Here is a 24186-nt window from a genome sequence, read left to right as displayed (position 1 = left end):
TCAAAATTCAAGAAACTAAAAGCTGTCATAAACATCATCTAAAATTATTTTTATTGCTTATTATAAGAATTCTTAGAAATACCTTAACTAAGGTTATACCATCAGTTAACAAAGTTTAACATTTATCTTACAGAAATTCTTTATACTACCAGAATTACCAAGATGAAGACAAAACAAAGTTAAATTACCTAAAAGAAGATCTAAAGGGATCATTTCTTTCACTGCATCAAGAATCCCTCTTTGTCTTGCCTCTTGACCATCCAACTCTCTTGCACAAGCCTTGCAACACCCACACACAGCACAGCCAGATTCCCCAGAACCACAACCACAGATCCTAGTTAAAAACAACAACAACAACAAAAATAGGTTTAACTGAAATCCTTCTAGCCTCTTTTTAAAAAAATCTTCTCTGTAACTTCTGTATTTCCATGATTAATTTTAAAGGATGAATCGATGAATAATTAAAAGCAAGAATTTATTAAATACTTAATGGGCATAATGGGTTTTTATATAGAAAACACAAATGTATTCTGTTATTATCAAGGCAACTATTAACAAAACAAAAATTATTTTTTACAAGCTTTTTCAGAATGCCAGAAAGGTTTAGCACTGAATGACCTGCATGGGCTCGTAGCTAGCAAATGAGCTACACTGCTGTCTACCAGACACATTAAGGAAGATGTTGGCAGTCTTCAGATAGTAAGCCAGCTTGTCAGCTTCCTACAGTGTTTACCCTCACCATTCTTGATGTCATCCCTTTCCATTCTTTCACTGTGTCCAATAACCTGTTGTTTTCCTTCTTTCTTCTCCTTTCCATATAAATTACACACTATATGGCATTTGTTTATAATAAAATGAAGGCTGGAATGTCAGTGAAGGACTACCTTCTAAATCACATATTTTGTAGATATAGAAGTCATGGCTTTAATGTTTGCATTGAACTTGTTCTTTTAAAACGTTCAATAGTTGCTGAGCATTGATGACTCACACCTACAATCCTAACTACTCAGGTGGTAGAGCACTAGCCTTGAACAAAAGGAGCCCAGGGGCAGCACCCAGGCCCCAAGTTCAAGCCCCAGGAATGGAAAAAAAAAAAAAACAACAACCCTTAATAGTCTTGCTCAGCCCATGGTTATCCAGTTTTGTAAAATACAAGATAATTAGCCATCTGGAAACTCCTAGCTTTGAAAGCAAGCATTACTGACAATTTGAAGGATCACTTAATACACAGTTCAAAACTACGGTACAATAATACGCCCTACTGTATTGTCAGTGTACTCAATTCCATGAGATCAGAATTACCAAATACCAAAGTAAAAAAAATGCTAAAAAGAATAACTTTTACAACCTATAGACCAATTTTCTTTATGAAAACTGATGCAAAAATATTTTGAAAATACTAGCTATAAATTCATCAGCAGATTAAAAAATGTAATAATTAACAAAGCATGATTCATCATTATAATGCAATATAGAAAAAAAATTAATGCAGGGGCTGGGAAGGTGGCTCAGTGGTACAGTGCTTGCCTTGCATGCTCAAGGCCCTGGGTTCGATTCCTCAGCACCACATAAACAAAAAGAAAAAAGCCAGAAGTGGTGCTGTGGCTCAAGTGGTAGAGCACTAGCCTTGAGCTGAAGAGCTGAGGGACAGTGCCCAGGCCCAGAGTTCAGGCCCCACTATCGCACCCCCCCCAAAAAAAAGAAAAAAATCAATGCAATATATCACATGATAATAAAGGGAAAAGCATGATCATCTCAATTTATAAGAGCATCTGAAAACACTCAGTATCAGTTCATGATTTTAAAACAAACTCAGTCAACTAAGAATAGCGGAAAACTACCTCAATACTATACTGGAAAAGCTTTCCAGAGCCATTAGGGAAAAAAAACAAAAAACAAAAAAAAGGCATCCAAATATGAGAAAAGTAAAATTATCACAATTCTTTTTGAACCATGCTTCCCCTTCCATCGCTTTCTCCTAGTCTTTCCCTCCTGTCCCCATCCATAAAACATCCAGTTCATTTTCCACATAGTGTCTAGTAAGTATTACTGTTATATGTGCTCACCCTTGTTCCACCTTTTATGTGTTCTCCCTTCCCCTCCCAAATACAAACTAAAAAGACAAAAGAAAAAAAAAAACAGCAACAATGGCAACTAAAGAATGTCTCTTCTTTTCTTTTCTTGGAGTTCATTTCATAGAATATTATTTTATATGATCATCTGTACATAGATATTAAGCCTTTGTCCTCCACTGCTAGACATAGCCTCCTTTTGACTATGTATGTTATGACTAGGGTCCTATATAACTTATCATGTCCCAGTGTTATTTATTTTTGTCATTCAATGTGTTTACTTGTAGATTTATCAGCACATTCTAGTTACCACAAATGAGGGAAACCATGTTTCTTTCTTTGGCTGTACTCATTACTAACCCTTCTGTGTATTAACTCTACAATAATAATTATAAAAAAGAAAAGAAAAACACTGAACTTCTCTTAAAAAAATGATAGCAGTTCAAGGCAGATATAATCAAAAGCACAAAGCCTCATCTGAAAAATTAATGGGGGGAGTGGTTCAAGTGATAGAGGGCTTGCTACTGTAAGACCCTGAATTCAATCTCCAGTACCGGGAAAAAAAAAAAAAGTCAATTTAGATGAAGATTGCCATCCTGGAAGTTAAAAAAAAAATCTCTTAAGTAAAAAATTATAGATTCCACACCACTTGAGCCTAGACCTTTAAGGTCAGCCAGAAGCCTGTGCTACATAGGGAGACCATTTCAAAACATCAAGCAAATAAAACCTCATATTTCAAAGAAAAGGCTTATTTTATATTATATAACTACAGCATGTAAAGCATAAATCAAAGTAAGTTCACAGTAGATCCAGACAGTATTTGGGAAAAGCACTTGACAAGAGTTTAAAAAGTAGAATGAGGGTAGCTGTCCTTATTTTGGGCTTTTCTTTACAAAATTTCCTCAACTTCTTCCCCAAATCAACCAGTTATAAGAAACTTGATCTTATAAAGGGCATACCATTCTATTAGCTATAAAAACTACATTCAAAATTACTCCAATATCTTATGAGGAAATACACGTCTTTATTCTACTAAACTCACATACTAGCTTTAAATTGACAATGATATAGAACGTTTAAAAAAGGAAGGGGCTGGGAAAGGTGGCTCAATGGTAGAGCAATTGCCTTGCATGCATGAGGCCCAGGGTTCGATTCCTCAGCACCACATAAGCAAAAAGAAAAAAAGCCGGAAGTGGTGCTGTGGCTCAAGTGGTAGAGCACTAGCCTTGAGCTGAAGAGCTGAGGGACAGCACCCCGGCCCAGAGTTCAGGCCCCATGACCGAACGCCCCCCCCAAAAAAGGAAGGCCTATTAACATACAAGGATAAATAAAAGAGGTGTGACACAACTTTATAAGTGAGAATATCTAAAATCTTTAAATTAGAATCAGTAAGTTTAAGTAATTTACTAGTCAAGTACTTTGTATGGTATTTGACAGTTCTACTAGAAAAGATGCAAGCTCAACAAAAACTAAGAGACTCAGATTTAAACACACCTAAGAAAAGAATACAAATAAAGCTACAGAGATGCATGAGTTAAGTAATGGCTTAAATTGTCAGATGAAAAAAAAAAGATACTGAATTAGAAATTAGTATAACAGGAAACAAAAGTGTAGCTAGAGTGTATCTCGGTGGTACAGCATGCATGCTGCCAAGGATTTGATTTGAGTGTGGCAATTTAAAATAATAACATAATAATAATGATCATCATGATGAATTATAAATGAAGACACAGTAGAATAACTGGAATAACTGGGGCACATTTTCTTCCCTATCAATCCTTGTCTCACCCTCCGGGAACTCTGTCTGGACGTCCACTGCTGACACAGCTGGCTCCATAACCTGTGCAATCTCCACATACAGTGCACACCATACACTGCTCCAGCTTCCATTTATGCATGCCTGGAGGGCACATCATGGATTTCTCATCTTTTTCATCTATTTCTTCTTCCAAGTCTTCATCCATTGCTGTTGCCATATTTTCAACTCCAAATCCTATTTGACAAATCAATGTAAAAAACTTTATGTAGTTTAGTCTCATGTTTGAAAGTCAATAATAATTCTCAATTTAAAAATACATAATATATTGCTAATACAAATAACTATGCCAAGATATGTTAAAATATAACAAAAACAAACTATAACTTAGAGAAAAAAAAATGCTCCCCCCATTTCCTTTCTGCAAATGGAAGCAGGGTGGCTATTCTCAAACACATCCCTTACTGTTATTCTTCTTAATGTTTCTTGATTCTAGTCCTTTTTTCTATCTTCTCTACCAATACCTTCATTCAATAAACTAAAGAGATCCTCTCAACCATGCTTTAAACAAAGGTCTCTCCAATCTAGTACATCCTCCAACTGACACAAATCATCTTTTTAAAACATATTTTATTGTATACTGTCAAAGAGCCAAAAATACAAAATTCCTGAGCAAGAGACCTACAGTTCCAATATGGCCCTCTACTTTTTCAACCTCATTTCTTCCATGCAAATTGCATTCCACAAAACCTGAATTCCTTCTGCTTTTGAAGATCCTGTATCATTTCAAAAGCTCAGAGACGTTTGTTCATTTTTGTTCCCTCTGACTCACCTTCCTTATTTACAATATGCTTCTTCTCCCTACCTTATCTATCCAAAAGAACTTTTTCAGCCTTCAAAGCACTCAGTACCTTTTTCAGAGAATCATCACCAACTCCTTAAAGCCTGTTTATACCTCAACTGCAACTTTCAGTAACAACAGTAGATAAAATGCACCAAACAATTGCTTATACTTGGCTGTAAAAGCATTACTCATTTCATCAGCAGTACTTTAACCAGTATGCTCAAGTTAAATTACACATTTAATTCAATACCAAGTTTTAAAAAATGACTAATAATAAAAGTAAAGCCCAATGAAACCTGGCGACATAAAGCAAAATTTCTTAAGACTGAAAAATTTGACACCATAAATTTTAAATCTTATGTAACAAATGAAACTAGGTGAGTCAAAGGGATATGCAACATACACATGCATATATAAAAACATAATTAAACTTAATATAAATCAATTTTTAAAAGTAACCGGGCATTGGTGGTTCACACCTATAATCCTAGCTACTCAGGAGGCTGAGATCTTAGGATCACAATTCAAAGTCAGCCTAGACAGTAAAGTCTGTGAGACTCTCATCTCCACTTAACCACCAGAAAACCAGAAGAGGCACTGTGGCTCAAGTGGTAGAGTGCTAGTGCTGAGTGAAAGAGCTCAGGGACACCACTCAGGCCCTTAGTATAAGCCCCACAACTGACAAGACAAAAAAAAAAAAAAAGCAAAATATGAAAAGCTTGAAGAGATATTCAATAATCACATTAATAATCAAGAAAATACAAATTAAAAAAACATAATTCCTCTCTGCCTATAACTAGTTGTGCTACTTTTCTGTAATAAACTTTTACTTCAAAAGAAAAAACAAGCAGAGGAAGAAAGTATGAGAGAACTAGCAGTTCTAGTTATGTCCATATAAATTCATATTTTCAAGAAAACAGTATTCATAATAATACTAGTATCTAAAACTAGTCTGGAATGATGGGACAAAAAATGAACAAATACAGCAGTGTCACCAGACACTGTGTTGAAAATGAACTATAGAACTTGTGAGGGAGAGGAGTCAGGAGGCAAAAAAAATTAGTAAAAAGAAATATATTCATTACATGACTTATGTAACTGCAATAACTCTGTACATCACCTTTATGATAAAAATTTTTTAAAGGACTAATCTGGAATATTATAAAACTCTGTGTCAAAAATAGAAAGGGAAAAAAAAACTAGGCAATGGTAGCTCATGCCTGTAATCCAAGCTAATCAGAATGCTGAGATCTAAAGATCAGTTTGAAGCCAATTTGGGCAGGAAAGTCCATGAGACTCCTATCTCCAGCTAACTACCAGAATGCCAGAAGTGGAGTGTGGCTCAAGTGGTAAGCCTTGAGGAAAAAGATCAGGGTAGTGCCCAGCGTTCAAGCCCTAGGACCAGCATAAAAACAAAAACAAAACAAAACAAAAAACCCAGAAAACTCCACAAACCTTAATAACACAAAATAAACACCTACCTTTCCCTCCTTGGCTCATGGCACCTGTGTCTCTTCCACACTGTCCTTTATTATTTACACCAAATGTCCAAACTTCTCCATTCTTCATTAAAACACAAGTGTGAGCTTTGCCCATAGCTACCTGAGTTACAAAATGGCCTTTCAAATCAGTTACCAAACCTATAGGAGAACACAAGTTTGGTAAAACAAAACAAAACAAATCCCTCAAACCTAGTAAAGGAAGTACTTCAGTGCACAGCTTTTCATTTCTGAGGCAAATCACTCATCAAAATGAGAAATGAGAGGCCAAACACTGGCTGTGTATCAGCTGACCAAATTTTTAAATTTTAGTTTCAATGAATTGTAAAGTATTATTCAGACAGAACTGTACAGATTGCATTAAAACAAGCTTACTTCTCCTGAATGCTTTTCCCAATGCCAAAAGTATTAAAAAAAAAAAAAAAGAGCCTGTTGTTTTCAAATATCTAGCACAGGCATAAAGAATACCATAAAGCTTTTACCTGCTTTGACCTATCTCAGCAAAACAAAGTAACATTCGCAATGTTATACTGAAATATTATTTTTATAGAAATCACTGGGCTCCAAAAAGTTTCAATGCTGTTCAACATCAATGCTTTTTTCTACATCACAGTGCTTTCCTTACTTTCATTACACCTATTGCATCGTATACCATCTTTAAATTGACAAAGCACAATTAACATTAAGTAGTAATACTAATAAAAACCAAATATAGTTGTTTTTAATATTATAAACATTAAAATACTTCTTTTATGTAAATTGCAAATACTATCAATCTAGCATCATACAATGGGAAAATTATCCTGTATTTTTGCCCAGTATCTTTTCTTTAAGGTAGCCTTTCCTGTTCCTTATATTAATTTAGGTCTTTTCACTAAATACACTTCAAAAATTCCTACCTTTAGTAGTAGCATGCTTAAAAAGCATATATGTGTGTATGTGTTCTGTACCTATACATATGTATATATGTGTTACATATATGTGTGGATGTGTTTATATATAAATACATATGTATTGTGTGTACATACAATGCCTCAAAAGTCTGATCATCCAGCTGTCACCATGTTATTAGTCAGCTTACATATTACCTCAGTGGAGTTCAACTAAATAATAGACCACTATAAATGTTCTCTTTCTTTTTTCCACTATGAGACAATCACTTCTATTTCTAATCACAATTTCATTAATTCCTGCTTCCTTTTTTCAACAAAATTCAAAGGCATTACAGATTTATATCATGTAAAATCTTCCCCAAATGGGATGACCAATGAGTTATCACCATGAAGAAAATTTAACAACCAAATATGATGAGTTCTTAAGATTAAAGTATATAAATATAAAACTACTTAGCTAGTTCTATCGCTCATATCTACTTCTTAAAATTTATATTTCATTGGTCATGTAATCATATGACAAGAAATTCTTAAGACTTTACTCTGTGCCATGGTGCCATGGTCCAAGGCACTGAGGATATAATACAGTAGCTAGTAAGAAAGAGATAACCCTTGTATGAACCTAAGAGAAAAAGGAATAAAACAGCAACTACAAATCAGCTTTGTTTTAAAAGTCATTTCCTGCAGGGTACTATCAACCCCCAGGAGCAAGTCACATAAGCACCTGAGTAGAGAAAAAATTTCCCAGAAAAAAAGCTGCTAAGAGGTTAAGTGTGGGCTGGGAATGTGGCTTAGTAGTAAGAGTGCAACATAAACAGAAAAAGCCAGAAGTGGCACTGTGGCTCAAGTGGTAGAGTGACAGCCTTGAGCAAAAGAAGCTCAAGGACAGTGCCAAGGCACCAAGTTCAAAGACAGCAGACAGACAGACAGACAGACAGACAGATATGGATGGATGGATGTTAAGTTTTACTACCAAGCTCTAGGATTAACTGCATAAAATAAAATTCAGATCCTGGTGACAAGATAAAATGGAAAATTTCTTCCCAATTTTAGGTTTCATATTTGGAAGCAAGTGTGAAAAATACAAAGAAATATGCTACAATAATTTTAAATTTTGGACTTATCTTTTTAACACTTAATTTTCTATAATGGAATCTCCACTACATCAAAGCAAAATGACTTTTAAGTTAAAATGATAACACTTACTTGAGAGGGAAAGAAGGAGAAAGTGAAGGCGAGAGTAACAAGTTAGACAAGAAATGTACCCACGACCTTACTTATGTAACTATAACCACTCTATAACTCACCTTGACAATAAAATTAAAATTTTTAAAGAAAAACTTACTTGAACTATCAGAGTAAATGGCATCTTTTCCAAACATGTACAATTCTCCATCTTTAGAAATAACCGAACTACTTCCATTATTGCAGGCTGTATACACCACAATCTTTCCTTCCATTTTAATTATTTTTTTAGGTTTATAGGGTTTTGATTGCCGTCGGCTCTTAGCTTAAAAACAAAGAATAAATAAAATTAAGGCAACTATGTACAAATAATAACAATAGTGGTTGATATACAAAGGCCAAACAAGACAAGCATATCATGTTTGAATTTATGATATACTTCATTCTCAGGAAGGACTAGACTTCCTGACATGGCCATTGTTAAAATCAGTTATCTTACCAGCCTCTTCTGGTCAATTAATATTTAGGCTATTATTGTCAGATATTCCTCCTTTGCAGCACAATAAAGGTTCCAGTGGGAAACATCAGTTTTTCACCAAACTCCTTATCTTTGAATTGTTTTATATTACCAAAACAATTTTAGTATCATGTCTAAAGAAAACCTTTTCTCTTAATCGGTAATTAACATGCACTTTTATACTACCTCAGTCAAACTAAGCTTCTTATTCCCTTAACATATATTTCATTAAGTAGCTACTGCAAGTCATGAGAGACTGTTAGGAAGAGAAATACATGTGTAGAAGGAGGGAAATGAGTGACTCAAAAGCTTCTGTTCTCAAAAACTCTTGGTAAAAGCATTTTCATGCATGTATAAAAAAATAATGAAATGTTGGAATTTGTTTAAAAAAAAGAAAAGGAAGATGAGAGAGAAAGATAACGGGATGAGTCTGAACCAAATATACCATATTTATTAATTAAAATGTCGTGTAAAATCAACATATGCTAATAATATATCTTTTTTAGAAAAAAAATAAGCAAAAAATGGGAAGAATCAACTAGTTGTTCTTCTAATTGGCCCATTTCATTCATCCTTTTCACAGTAAGAATGCTTACACAGTAGGTATGCTGTTGCACTACAGCTTAAAATAGTCTTTTTTTCATATGACATGACTCATATAAATATACACGGTAAGTAATTTGCTTGGTTGCCCAAGCAAGAAAGAACATTGCTCCCCAAATGTTACACAGGAAAACTGGTTGTGCTGAAGTTTATGACAGGTTGAAATATACTATATAGATATTTTAAGTGGTTTTTTCATGGTTACTTTTATTTTTAATAACTTTTATATTATGTGTTGACTTCAAAACCTACTCCCTTTAGAATGCTACTACAATATATTATTATACAAACTGTATGAGAAATTAAGAGGAAAAAAATCATTGAGAAACACTGAACAGAGAGAAAATTAAATTTAGATTTTCATTGTCAAGCCATAATTTCATCAAGTAAACAACACCAAGAATAGAAATCCAAACCAACTCTAAAAAACAAGGTTGCATAAAGTTGACTTCCATTCTGAAATACATATTCCTTGCAAAGCTTTGGAATTGTGAAAATAATCTATTGGACCAATAAAATTTTTAGGTAACAGAGTAAGTATACATTTGCAGATGAATAGCCTTGATTCCATAAAACATAAAAATCCATGTGTTAGAATCCAAAAAGAAATCAGCTATCACATCTCTTTAATACACAAAACATCATATTGACCAAATACATCCCAATGTAAAATTTTCTATTGTTAGTGAAATGTTAGTACAATTAATATATTCCACATAAATTTTACCCAGTGCACTGTTCAACTTACTGGATTCTCCATCTTCTCCTTTACTAGCAGATCCTGTAAAGAATATGCTTCCATCTTCTGCAACTAAAAGGGCATGAGAGCCATCATGTCCAACTGAGAAGTGTACTATCTTGGGAGATTTCGTAATTGGTAGCTCAACCCATTTTCCTGCTGAAGGACCACCTTGCTTGATTCCAAGGCTCTGGTATTTGCCAGTGTAATATATCTTATATATTTGTATATTTTTTAAAAAAGAAGAAGAATTATTACAGTGAATTTTGGAATAGTGTAATAGGTTTCACATTTTTCTACATTTTATTGAAAAAATAATAATATGAAGCCAAACTTTTTTGTATTATTCAAATTTACTTAACTTATTTTATAAAAACAAAAGTCAACTTAAGTCAGTTTTTGCCTATGTATGAGAAATTTCTTAGGTTATAACTTTTCATGCTTGTATTTATTATATTTTGGAGTTTATTTCTCCAACTCACAGTAGAAAATTCACTCTAAATTCACTATTTTATTAGCTTTAAGTAGGTATACAAAGCAGTCACCATTTAACAAAGCAATTTATGAATACATACATCTTGATCAGTGTCACACTTTTCAACATTCTCACCCATCCATACCAACTGACACATGATTATATATTGCCTAATTATTTCAATTTTCAGAATGCCTTCAATTATTTTACATTCTCTTCACATTAACTAGATAAAAAAATTTCATCTTTATATACTGACCTGCAAAAGCTATTAATTATATTTGCTTCCTACAACTTTGCATTATCTCATACATTTACAGAAACTTGTAATGAATACTTATCAAAATAAACTTAAAATACAAATTCATTCTAACAATTACACAATTCCATAACTCAAATTAAATTCTTATAAGAATATAACATTTTACAATTTTGTGTTTAAAATGTCACTATTGTTTCATAACACTATTTTCAACACGAATAGAATTTTGACCATGTAAAGAAACAAAGTGATTACATAAACTATATAAACATATAAACTATATGTTTATAGCCAGTTGATATCACCAATTATATCAATTATCTCTTAAAGTAGAAAAAGTCCATTTTCAATTTTAAAGAGCAATTTACCTTTCCATTTGCTGTTTTCATTAGTGCAAACTCTCTTCCTGCACCAAGAATGGCTGATTCCTCATCAAATCCTGTACCTACCACACAACAAGGTTAGTACATTTGCATTTCTAATATGATTAGTTCCAAGTAGAACATGCACTCTTTCAAATAATTCAAATCCATTCAATCAATACCATTCAAAAGCAAAGATGAGCTAGCCATGGTGGTACATGTCTATCATCTCAACACTTGAGAGGCTGAGACAGGGAGATTAGACCAAACTGGGCTACAGAGCAAGACCTTGTTTCTAAATAAAACAGAAAACAAAACATAATACACAAACACAAAATACATTTCTGATGTACAGATAATAGATATACCACTCCAAAAAAATTAAAATTATCATGATCATAATATATCCCAAAGTACTAATTTTTAAGATACATCAAAAAAAGGAAGGGAAAGGTTAACAATGATTGACAAGTAATGTACTCACTGCCTTACTCATGTAACTATAACCCCTCTGAACAGTATCTTTACAATAAAAAAAACTTAAAAATTCACTATCAGTAACTTTTTATAAAATTTTTATTAGGTATCTACTAGGTACTAGGCATCATATTTTAAGAACTGTAGCTTGTTTTTATCCTCATATTTTACCCAAATATGCAAATATAAAGCTTATAGAAACTCATCCAGATGTTATTTGAGCTTGAACAATGCCATGCAAATATTCAGATTAAAGAATTTCAGATTCTTTGTGGTATGCTTTTTCCTACAGTAGAACATTTTTTTTTTTGGAATCCGGTCGTGGGGCCTGAACTCTGGGCCTGGGCGCTGTCCCTCAGCTCTTCAGCTCAAGGCTTGTGCTCTACCACTTGAGCCACAGCGCCACTTCCGGCTTTTTGCTTATGTGGTGCTGAGGAATCGAACTCAGGGCCTCAGGAATGCAAGGCAAGCACTCTACCACTGAGCCACCTTCCCAGCCCATATAGTAGAACATTTTAAGAAGGTTCTTTACAAATTTTAATACAAATATATTCAAATCACAAAACTATGTGTAATCTTAACTTTATAAAACACTTTATAATTTTGTCCAGTCATACAAACTAACTAGTCAATGAACTCTATAAATAATTAAAATATGCAAAATGCACTAATGTGAAGTTATAGAATTTCAGGAGAAAATAAAAAAATAGGTCTTCCAAAAAATTTCTGCAAGTTAAACAGCAGTACTATTAAATTCTAAGAATACAGCAGAACCTGACAGGAGCTAGTGAACCCAATTCCTTCCATAATCCAACTACTGTCACAAGAGTTAAGTTTGTTAAACTCAAGAAATTCTGATTGTCTATACTTCTCTACCCAGGAGAAAGATTACTGATCAATTTGTTAGACTTTATGAATTGGTTTATAGATATTATGAAATATGTCCAAATAAAATTGAAAGTTTTAATGAGAAAAATGCATACATGTTGTAGTAGCATTTATAAGTTTTCAAAAAGAATGGAACCTATATACTGATGATGTCACCAAAGTCCATCCATAATTTTGTTAAATGTTTTTTTTTAGCTCCATTCAAAATAATAATGGGGAAAAATAATAATAATGAAAAAGTAATGTATATTAGTCATTTTCTAAGTATGGCATTCTTACATTTTACTGTTTAAAGGATATAGTTCCTAACTACTTGTACATATTAACTCAAAATTTTATTTTATAGAAATATAAACCCAAAATAGTCACTAAAATTCAGCTTCTGCTAAAGTGCTGAAGACACAATTAAAGTTCTTAAAAGAATTTTAAAAACCTAGCTGGGCACCGGTAGCTCATGTCTGTAATCCTAGCTACTCAGGAGGCTGAGATCTGAGGATCGCGGTTCAAAGCCAGAGCAGGCAGGAACCTCCTTGAGACTCTTATCTCTAATATACCATCCGAAAACCAGAAGTGGCACTGTGGCTCAAGTGGTAGAGCTAGCCTTGAGTTGAAAAACTAAGGGACAGCGCCCAGGCCCAAAGTTCAAGCCCATGACCAACCAAAAAAAAAAAAAAAAAAAGAATAATAAACTATAAATTAAAGTAAGGGGACAAGGCTTATTTTGCCATCTTACTTATAATATGCAAGTCCTTTTCCAAATCAAATAGTGAGATGCCACAGGCATGTAAACATTTTCTTGCCAGTTTAAGTTGCAATTCTTGTTGTAGCACAGGCTCCGTGCTTGTGGCAAATATTCTCACAACAAAGCCATCCTAAGAAGAAAACATCACAGTATTATAATGCATCAATCATCCCTTTAAGGCTGTATTCTTCCTAGTAAAAAATAAATAATTTAAGAGAAAAAGCTGGACATTGGGGCTGGGAAGTTGGGTCAGTGGTAGAGTGCTTTCCTCACATGCATGAGGCCCTAGGTTCGATTCCTCAGCACCACATAAGCAGAAAAAAGCTGGAAGTGGCGCTGTGGCTCAAGTGGTAGGGCACTAGCCTTGAGCTGAAGAGCTGAGGGACAGCGCCCAGGCCCAGAGTTCAGCCCCCACAACCGACCAAAAAAGAAAAGGCTGGGCACAGGTGGCTCACGCCTAATCCTAGCTAATCAGGAGGCAGAGATCTGAGGATTGCAGTTCAAAGCCAGCCTGGGCAGGAAAGTCCAAGAGACTTTTATCTCCAATAAACCACTAGAAAACCGGATGTGGCACTGTGGCTCAAGCAGTAGAGCGCTCAGACAGCACCCAAGCCCAGAGTTCAAGCCCCACGACCGACCAAAAAGAGAGAGAGAGAGAGAGAGACAAAGTATTTCATTTATGACAGCTACTCCTGATTCAGAGTACTTACATCTCTTGAAGCAGCTATCTGATTAATATATTCTCCATCAGTGAATAAAATATTTTGACCTTCTGTATGGCAATCTGTGCAAAAAGAAGAAAAAGTAATTGTATTACAAAGTAAATAAACAACTCACACAAATGATTTTACTCCTTTGTTGAAGTCAGAATGAGATTCTCCATACAATAAGGACAGACAAACTCAAAAGGAGATTGCTTGCTTCTTAATAAAACTTAAAAATTAGCAGAAATAAATAATTCAACTAAAAGTACTGGTTACATTATGCTTACATTTATAAATCTATAATCAAAGACCTGAGACCCATCTATTTTCAAAATGAATTAAAATTAGACACAGTCTGAGAGTTAAACATGCACCATGATGACAAACTGTAATGTTTGTTATGTTTCAGTACAACAACATGCAATGTAGGCAAAACTACCATCAGACATACTTCACAGTCATTAGTGTCACAGAGAAATACAGAGAGACCCAAAGCTTCTGTATTTAAAGTCTATGGTGTCCAACTACTGATATCCCTTGCTTTATGAAACAGATGATATTCAAAACCAGTCATTTATTTCCCACTTTAGAAAGTCAATGTCTAGATTCAGCATAAATAGTACTTAAAATACTCTTCAAACTTTTCTCCTCTATTGAACAAACAAATCACTCATTTACTTTGTATTAAAATGGTCATTTAACAGCTAGCATACCACATGTTGTCATTACTATATATACACATATATAGTATATGTATATGAATCTACAGACCTATGCACTATATACATGTTGATCAAAGCTCCATTGTAACAAAGGATACCAGTATTACAGAAGGACACTGGAACAAGTTAGTGACTGCTACTGAATAACACAAAACTACAAGCAAAATCAACATCTATGGATAAATTGTACCCTTCTGGAAAAACAAATATTCAGCGAGCAAGCACAAGAGCACACACACTTTCCAAAATAACTGTAGAGAACTAGGATGAACCTCTCTATTAATCACAGTATCAAAACAAGACAAAACAAAATTTCATTTGTAGCTGCACCTGAATCAACAAAACATAATATTGTGCTTTTTGTAATGCAGTAATGGAGCCCACCCAAATAAGCTACATTACTCTATGTATCTTTGCCCAGGAGCTTCATACTAGCATACTTCCTTATTATAAATATGCAAAACACAGGCAGACCCTTACCAAATAGAGAATTCAGTGATCACAAACTGGAAATAGAAACTGGGAGACAAGGCCCACTGGTAGCCCAAGAGACTTGGTAATCAAAGAGAGGAGAAATCGAAAGAAAGAGTTCCTAGTCCACTGTACAGAATACAAAGAGGCGCAAGAAAGATGCTTCTCAAGCTCTAAGCAGTAAGATTTTAAACTAAAAAGCAAAGAAGAAAAACTGATTATAATTTCAGATCAATGCAGGGGTGAGGATGAAGCGGCGCAAGAAGAGTAGCAAAACACAGATCTGAGGTGATCTGTCCCCAGACATGGAGAGTAAATGACGTAAAATACAATCTGGAAGGCAAAGATACTCTTTTAAAAAGAAAAAGACAATTATGGAGGGAGAAGGTGTGCTTTTTAAGTTCACACATATTAGTTTACAATAATTTTTTTATAAACTTCAAGCTGACCTGAAGCTCAATGAACTACCATTTTATGTCCATTTCTAATATGGTATTCATTACCACCCACAAATCTGACAATTGGCTTCTCTTGCTGGGAATGCTATAGAGCAGTGTTGACCCTATCTAGAAAAACAGAACACAAAACAAAACAAAAACAAAAGCAAAATGCTCTACTGAAGAAATGCAGTCCAGGCCAAAGAAATAAGAAATGGCAATAGGCTTCTTCAGGCATGAAGGCTGGGTCTTCCCACCATAGGATTTCAAGGTTTTCTCTTCATCCTTCCTTTCTCAGGTATGTAGTATTATAAGACAGTATCTTCAGGAACGTAAGAAGCAACATCTGCAAGCTTGGAAGACACAATAGGGAACTATGCTCCCAAAGTTTGGTTCATTCTTCACCAAGAGTCCAACAACACATTTATGAAACAAAAAAAGCCATACTTGCATTATTAAAAGTTGCATTTCATAGGTTAAATGATGAGGAAATTTTTAAACTAAATAAAGACATTAACAAGCAATTTCTATCATGGCTGAATAAATAACATAACTTTAGGTAGATACCTTCCAATTGTCCTCGCATTTACAATCTCTCTAAATGAGTAAGATAGAAATAACTGTTACCTGTTTAAAAGTATGAGATTCATCTATTCAGCATTTTGCTTTTATGGTATTATCCTAAAGTGACTTGCACAAAGACACAGCAATAAAAATGTTCATTACAGTGAGTATTAATTATAAAAATATTGAAGACTCCCATTCTAATATATTAATCAACAGAATATATTTTTTATCAATGAAATGATGTTGCAAGAGACTATTTAAAGAACTGGAAATGTTTCCAGAATGTTAAAGTAGAAAAGATAAGTTTAGAAAGCAATATGTAGCTTATGATCACTGCGAATATGATTTTTACACAATAAATAGTACCTTTAACATATAAGTATATATGTTTGGAGTGTGTAAGTTATTTCAAGTAGTTTTTAATGTTTACTTATTGTTAAAAAAAACATATAACAGGACTTATAATGAAAAGAAGAAATGTAGCTGTATTTGAAAACAAAAAAGGTTTTGTCATAGGTGTCCTGAAGCTGGTTTGTCTTTGTGCAAATACGTGTGCTTTCCTGCCTGCCTACCTGCACTGGGGCTTGAACTCAGGTCCTATGTGCTATCCCTTAGTGTTTTTGGCTCAAACCTAGGGCTGTACCATTTGAGCCATAACTACTTCTCTGGCATTTTGCTGGTTAATTTGAAGAGTTTCATAAACTTTCCTGCTTTAGCTGGCTTTGAACCATAATCCTCAGATCTCAGCCTCCTGAGTAGCTAGAATTGCAGGTGACAGCCATTGGCACCTGGTTAACATTTTAAAATGTTTCATTTTGTGCTGGTCCTGGACTTGAACTCAGGGCCTATCCACTTCCCTGTTTTTGTGCTCACAGCTACCTCTTTACCACTTAAGCCACCAGCACCTAGCTAACATTTAAGACTTTAATGTAAACAAGTTTAGAAAAAATCAAAGGTAGGGTTGGGAAGGTGGCTCAGTGGTAGAGCGCTTGCCTTGCATGCCTGAGGCCCTGGGTTCGATTCCTCAGCACCACATAAGCAAAAAGAAAAAAAGCCGGAGGTGGCACTGTGGCTCAAGTGGTAGAGTGCTAGCCTTGAGCTGAAGAGCTGAGGGACAGCACCCAGGCCCAGAGTTCAGGCCCCATGACCAGGCCAAAAAAAGAAAAAAAAGAAAAAATCAAAGGTAGAAGAAAATTTAAAGACCTTAAATAGAGAACATTTTATGCATTTACCTAGTATTTTAAAAAATATGAAAACTCCAGATTGAGAATTAGACAGCAGTGATTCCAATAATGAGTATTTATGTACAATAGCAAAATGAATTGAAGTACAACTGAATAAAAAATTTCTTAAAAAATTACTAAACACCCTAAACCATGTCACTAAAAGTCCTTTAAAAGAGAAAAACCCAAGTTTATTGTTAACACAGAAACAACCAAAAGGATCTTTGTACTTGGCAATGACAGTTATAAGTTATAGTTTGACTAAAAGCAGGAAAATAACATCATACCACCAACTGAACAGCTGAAAAAATGTTGGTGGAGGTCAAGTATAATGAATCATACCTATAACCCCATTTCTTAGGAGGTAGTGACCGGAAGATTGTGGGTTTATGACCAGCCTTGTCACAAAAATTAGTAAGACCCTATCTCAAAGAATAAGCAGACATCTGGGCTGGGAAGGTGGCTCATGGGTAGAGTGCTGGCCTTGCATGCATGAGGCCCTGGATTTGATTCCTCAGCCCCCCATAAGCAGAAAAGGCTGGAGGTGGCACTGTGGGTCAAGTGGTAGAGTGCTAGCCTTGAGCTGAAGGGCTTAGGGACAGCACCCAGGCCCATAGTTTAGGCCCCTCAACTGACCTAAATAAATAAATAAGCAGACATAATGGTTATGCATGCTTGTAATGCCAGCTATGCAGAAGATGGAGGTAGAGGGTTAGGTCTGAGGCTGGGCAAAAAAGTTTATTTGAAAACTCAACAGAATGCAAATACTTCCATCCAGGCTTGAGCATGGCTCAATTAACAGAGCAAGTAACAAGGCCTGAGTTCAATTCTAGAGCTAAATAAATAAATAAATAAATAAATAAATAAATAAATAAATAAATAAATAAATAAATAAATAAATGTTTGGTAGAGTAAAGGTTTAGGCCACACAGATGGACAAGTTTTGAAATAAAGTATTAAACTTTATTGGACTGATTTCTGATATCTATTGTTCTCACATGTATTAACTTTACATAGACAGTAACTTGTGTCAAGATATTTAAAATCCATCTCAACCTATTTTTAGGTAACAACTATTTTTATGTCTAAGCCTAACATGCCCATGTGTTTAAAAGCACTTGTGAAGAAAACTGTAAGTAGTTGAAACATACCTGGTAGTATTACAGTACCATCCTGTTCCAGTGTTTCAGGGCTTATTCTTATGGCTGCCATGCTGTGGTTATTCACCTCTCTATATAATAAGTAACCCTGATAACAAAAGTTATAATGTGTTAAGATACTTTTATTGTCACTTTAGCAGAAACAAGCATCCATATGTCTTGGTATTATAACTGTTTGAGGTCAAGAGAATCAACAATTGCAGCCTAAAAGACATTAAAGTTTAAAAAATATAAGGTTGTAAGGACATTTAACAAGAGGAGAAACTGGGAATCAAATGAACATATTATTCTCAGATACATATATAAGGTGCACTAAACGGAAAAGGACAGTATAAATATTCTGTTCATAATGACTGTCACTTGTGAAGTAAATAATATAAATGATCCCTATTACTTTAACATACTTTAAGAAAAATAACTGAGCCAGGCACCAGTGGCTCACTCCTGTAGTCTTAGCTACTCAGGAGGCTGAGTTCTGAGGATCACAGTTCAAAGCTAGGCCAGGCAGGAAAGTCTACTCTTATCTCCAATTAACCACCAGGAAACCAGAAGTGGCACTGTGGCTCAAGTGGTAGAGTGCAAGACTTGAGCTGAAGAACTGAGGGACAGCACCCAGGCCCAGAGTTCAAGCCCCACAACTGACAAAAACAAAAAAATAAAAATAAAAATAACTGAAATAAGGGAGTGAAGAATTTGATAATCGATAAATGCATACACAACTATAATAGTAAATTTTCCAAGCCATTATTTCCAGTACTTTGTCAGATAAAAATTTAATAAGACATTTTAAACCAAGCTGGATTTTAGCAGATAATTACTGAGTAACTAACTTGGCAGTTAAAATTTATTTTCAAGGTGGCCCCACTAATTGATATAGCAGGATTATTCTTCACAGACAATAATTTTAGTTTTCAAAATACTTTCAAATATCTTTTTTTTTTTTGGGGGGGGGGGGTCTGGTCATGGGGCCTGAACTCTGGGCCTGGGTGCTGTCCCTCAGCTCTTCAGCTCAAGGCTAGTGCTCAACCACTTGAGCCACAGCACCACTTCCGGCTTTTTTTCTTTTTGCTTATGTGGTGCTAAGGAATCGAACCCAGGGCCTCAGGCATGCAAGGCAAGCACTCTACCACTGAGCCACCTTCCCAGCCCTCAAATATCTTTTATCACTGCATGTTCACAACAGATCTTGTTAGGTCAGCAAGGCAGGAAGTGCACAGACATCTTCATTCCTTTCCTTCCACAAAAGAATTTAAGCTTTTTCTCCAGGGTGGGGATAGTACAGAAATAAATGTTTCTGACCTTATCTTAGGGAGAAGTAATATATTTGATGACTGACCTAATAAGAGGCTGACCCCTCTGGCTATGTTGGTCAGGGGATAAGATCACAGCATTTAGAGAGCAACACAGGCCTACCTTTTTTCTTCCTTTTGTGATTCCCTGAAAGTTCCTGATGAGCAGGACAATGACTATTCCTTAAAAACTACTGGATACAGCAATATAATGAAGGTTTGTGGCAAAAGCCCTTCTTTGGTCTCCAATTACACATACATTCTCAATTCATAAAAGTTATCTTTAGAAAAGAACTCCAAAGAAGATATTCTATCCCCTTTTTAAACTAAATAACAGAGGCTCAAATAAATTAACTGAGCTACTCTGAGGGTCTCATAACTGATAGGAAGCAAGCTAAGACCTAAAACTGAACCCTGAATGATTTATGAACCAAAATTCTTTATACTATACCATTTTTATAGCAATAGAGGCATTTACTTATTCATTTAACAAGAAAAGAAAAATTTTATTAACAATATTCTCCTACCTGAGCATACCCTAACCAAGACTTCTTTTCTTTTCTGTTTCTGATTCGGGATGTGGAATTATATATATGGCCCTGCAAAAATAACAAAAATTAATCTATCAAGTTGCATAATTACTGATCAATGAAAAAAAGATAAATGACATTTAATACACATCTTCAATGATAATTTTCAGAGAAAAAGTATTACATCAAGATTAGATAATAAACTAAATATGAAGCTTACAACAGTACATAATTACTCTGCTATGATCAAGAATCATAAGGAATTACATTACCCGAACTGTTCCACTGTATCCAGAGCCTATTTTGTACAATCCATCCTTGCATAACAGATAAAGAAAAAATCCATCATTCTGAAGTAGACACTGGTCATCCTCATCAACAGATATTTCCTTTAATGGCCACTTGTGCATTAAAGCTGCTTTTTTGATGCCATTACTAAACCAGTCCTGAATTTGAATTTTTCCCACCAAAACTGCCTGTACACTTCTCTGTAGTGAATTCAGTATTGTTGGCACCTACACAAAAAAAAAGATGAAAAAAGATGAAAACATTTTCAATGTTCTAAACACAAAATTACAAAATGAAAGAAAAGAAATGGCTCAGAATGATGTTTTGCATGCTAAGAAAATGTCCAAACTGGAGTATACTTCCTTAACCTGAGGATTCCATATCATTCACCAATTTCATAAAATTGTGACCATTATTTCAAATTTTCTGTCTTCACAAAGCTATCATCATTTACTTAGAGAAGTCAGATATGAGACTTTTCATTCTCTATTTATGGCTTTTTTGTATTTTCATATTTTTATTTGTAATAATTATAAAGCAGATGCACAGAAAGTTTACAGTTACATAAGTCAAATACAGAGTGCTTTTTTGGAGGCTTTTTCATTAATATTTTCTCTTAGGTCTTTTTGTACTTCACTCTAAACCATTTCTTCTTCTTTATTCTTTCAGTTCACTATTTCTATCTTTAACCATATTATCTTTCAACTAGTCAACTCATCCTTTCATTTTCTAATTATAATTACTTGGTTTTATTCCCAGGAATTCAATTTTATTATTCCTAATATACCATTCCCAGGAATTCAATTTTATTATTCCTAATATACCTATTCTTTATATTCTCCTTTCTTAATGGTAACTTAGATATTTTCTCTTATTACTTTAGCCATTTTAATATATAAATAATTTCAGTATTGAAACTGCTGTATTTGTCCCTAGTAACCTTCAATGAAGCACCTTTTGCCCATATGAATTTTTGTTAATCTGTTTATGAAATTAAATACAATAGTGTATTCTCAGCAGGGCATCTTTGACATATGGACTTCATTCCTCAAAAAGATTTTAGTCTCTTTTTACCAAGGCACTTTGCAGTCTTGCCATCCGACCTTACTTTAAATTTGATTCTTTGGAATAGATAGGTAACACATATTTGAGGGCCCAAATCATTTCTGATGTTCTAAGTTATACATTCTTGGGAAGACTTTTCTCCCTCAGCCCAAGAGAGGTTTGTGAAGTGAACTTGGCAGATCGAAAGAAGACATAAAGAATATTGTATGCCATCGAAAGATAAAGGGGTCCTGCCAGATGTGTTGGCCCGTGACTGTGATCCCGGCACTCAGGAGACTGAGGTAAGATAGCAAGTTCCAGGCCAGCCTGGACTACAAAACAGAATTCTATCAGGGAGCGAGGGAAGAGAGAGAGAGGCAAAGAGAGAGAGAGAGAGAAAGAGAGAGAGAGAGAGAGAGAGAGAATGTAGGAATGACTGGTCAAGATAGTATTGTAGTCAACAGATAAGTAGTCAGTCTCTTCTCTGTTGCAGGCCAGCTCTCTATATAGTATAGATCCTTCAAATATTCCAATCTTGCACTCATCTCCTTGCCTCAGCCACAGATATACAAAATATCTGATCCAAGTTTGGTGTGTGATATCTGAATGTGTTATTTTATTAAAATTTTAGAAGTATTATATATCTTTGTCATATTCAAACATTTGCAGAATCCTCAAAGTATGTCTACAGAACATAGCATGAAAAATCAGTGCATTAGAGAAATTTTAAGGGGTTTTTTGATAGGTTGTAGGGCTTGAACTTGGGGCACAGGGGCTGTACGTGAACTCTTTTGCTCAAGGCTAGTGTTCTATCACTTTGAGTCACAGCACCACTTCCAGCTTTCTGGTGGTTAACTGGAGATAAGAGTATCACAGACTCTCCTGCCTTGGCTGGCTTCAAAACACAATCCTCAGATCTCGGCCTCCTGAGTAGCTAGGATCATAAGAGGAACCACTAGTGCCAGCTTGAAGATAATTAAGGACCATAAAAACACGAAAGAATTCTAAGCAGAGCAAAAAAAGAAAGAAAAGAAAAGAAAAGAAAACTAAAGGGACTACATTTCACAAGAGCTCAAGACTGCTAAAAGTCACCAATAAGCTCCTTTTACTATTTCTGCCCTGCTAATAACAAGACTGAGGGACTTCTATCTAACATGGAGGAGGCCAGAGAAGCAGAGAAGTTGGGCCTTAACAACTTCTTTTTCAATTTCAAGAATCATCCAAGACTTCTTCTATAGAGAGGACTCTTTCCCACCACTAACAATGGTGAATTTATTTCACAATTAGATACTAAAATCTTAAAGTGTCAGATGCATATTTTCACTAAGAATAAAATCAACTTATAAAAAATCATAGTACATTGATACTGATGGCACATTGTTTTCTTTTGATAGAAAAAAGATAATTAAAACTGACAGAATTTCATATTTGAAAATATGGATAATATGGAAGACAAAGTAAGGACAGCATAATATAATGAAAAGTTAACAAAGAAAAGGCTGAAGATTTTGACAGTTTTTGCCAAAATTCATTTTATTATATTTAACACTGCAGAATCAATATTACAGAATTAAACATACATGGTTCCATAACACAAATATTGTAGGTTACTTGTATATCAACATTGGAATGATCAAGGTACTATATAATGAGTAAGAAAACGCAGTGAACTACTACAGACAGAAAATGAGATACTGTAAAATTACAACTTGGCATCTTGCAAATTTCTAAATAGTTATAAATACCTGAATCGTTTGGCAAGCATGGCTACCATTGTTGGTGAGGATAGCAGAGATGGCCTGAAGTGTCCTTCCTGTTTCTCCCCAAGAGGCCACCAAACTAAAGAGGCAAGCACAGGAAAGCGCTGTCAGGGACTGTCCTGTGCTGTCATTCATCCCCGTACTTCGAACAGTGATTTCCAAAAGAAGCTGGAAAAGAGACTCTGTGGATAAAATAAGGATACCATTATAGTCATTTGACATTCAGAACATTATATATATTTATGCCTTTTTTTTACTATAATTTATGCCTTTTTTTTACTATAAACAAAATAAGGCACCTAGAATAATTACATTAGGTTTTTTGGATATCTTCTTGTAAGTTAAAATATTTATTTAACAGGGGCTTTAGAGACTATTTAATGTAACCCCTTCTTTTTTTTTTTTTTTGCCAGTCCTGGGCTTGAACTCAGAGCCAGTGAACTGTTCCTGAGCTCCTTTTGCTCAAGACTAGCTCTCGGGGCTGGGAAGGTGGCTCAGTGGTAGAGTGCTTGCCCTGCATACATGAGGTCCTGGGTTTGATTCCTCAACACCACATAAGCAGAAAAAGCTGGAAGTGGCATTGTGGCTCAAGTGGTAGATCACTAGCCTTGAGCTGAAGAGCTGAGGGACAGTGCCCAGGCCCAGAGTTCAGGCCCATGACCAACAATAAAAAAAAA

General features: G+C 34.8%; 1 protein-coding gene across 10 annotated transcripts in view; it reads right to left on the bottom strand.

The window, feature by feature from the left end:
- The window catches only part of LOC138811651 (E3 ubiquitin-protein ligase MYCBP2-like), a 193690-nt gene extending 170003 nt beyond the window's left edge, over positions 1–23687 (bottom strand). For all 10 annotated transcript variants that reach the window (XM_069999343.1, XM_069999344.1, XM_069999350.1 and 7 more), the window contains exons 1-12: positions 23495–23687; positions 20690–20932; positions 20415–20486; positions 18590–18686; positions 14025–14098; positions 13306–13444; positions 11214–11290; positions 10118–10322; positions 8410–8574; positions 6154–6312; positions 3861–4065; positions 189–334 (exon numbers count right to left, since the gene is read on the bottom strand). In XM_069999343.1, the coding sequence (XP_069855444.1) occupies positions 189–334; positions 3861–4065; positions 6154–6312; positions 8410–8574; positions 10118–10322; positions 11214–11290; positions 13306–13444; positions 14025–14098; positions 18590–18686; positions 20415–20486; positions 20690–20932; positions 23495–23644 (1732 nt within the window). In that variant the 5' untranslated portion in view covers positions 23645–23687. The remainder of the gene's footprint in view (positions 1–188; positions 335–3860; positions 4066–6153; positions 6313–8409; positions 8575–10117; positions 10323–11213; positions 11291–13305; positions 13445–14024; positions 14099–18589; positions 18687–20414; positions 20487–20689; positions 20933–23494) is intronic.
- Positions 23688–24186: the final 499 nt, after the last annotated feature.

This window comes from Dipodomys merriami, unplaced genomic scaffold (genome assembly GCF_024711535.1).
Source record: "Dipodomys merriami isolate MVZ:Mamm:240054 unplaced genomic scaffold, mDipMer1.0.p SCAF_545, whole genome shotgun sequence".
NCBI lineage: Eukaryota > Metazoa > Chordata > Mammalia > Rodentia > Heteromyidae > Dipodomys > Dipodomys merriami.
Note: the sequence above shows the minus strand (reverse complement) of the source record. Positions and strands in the feature narration are given on the sequence as shown.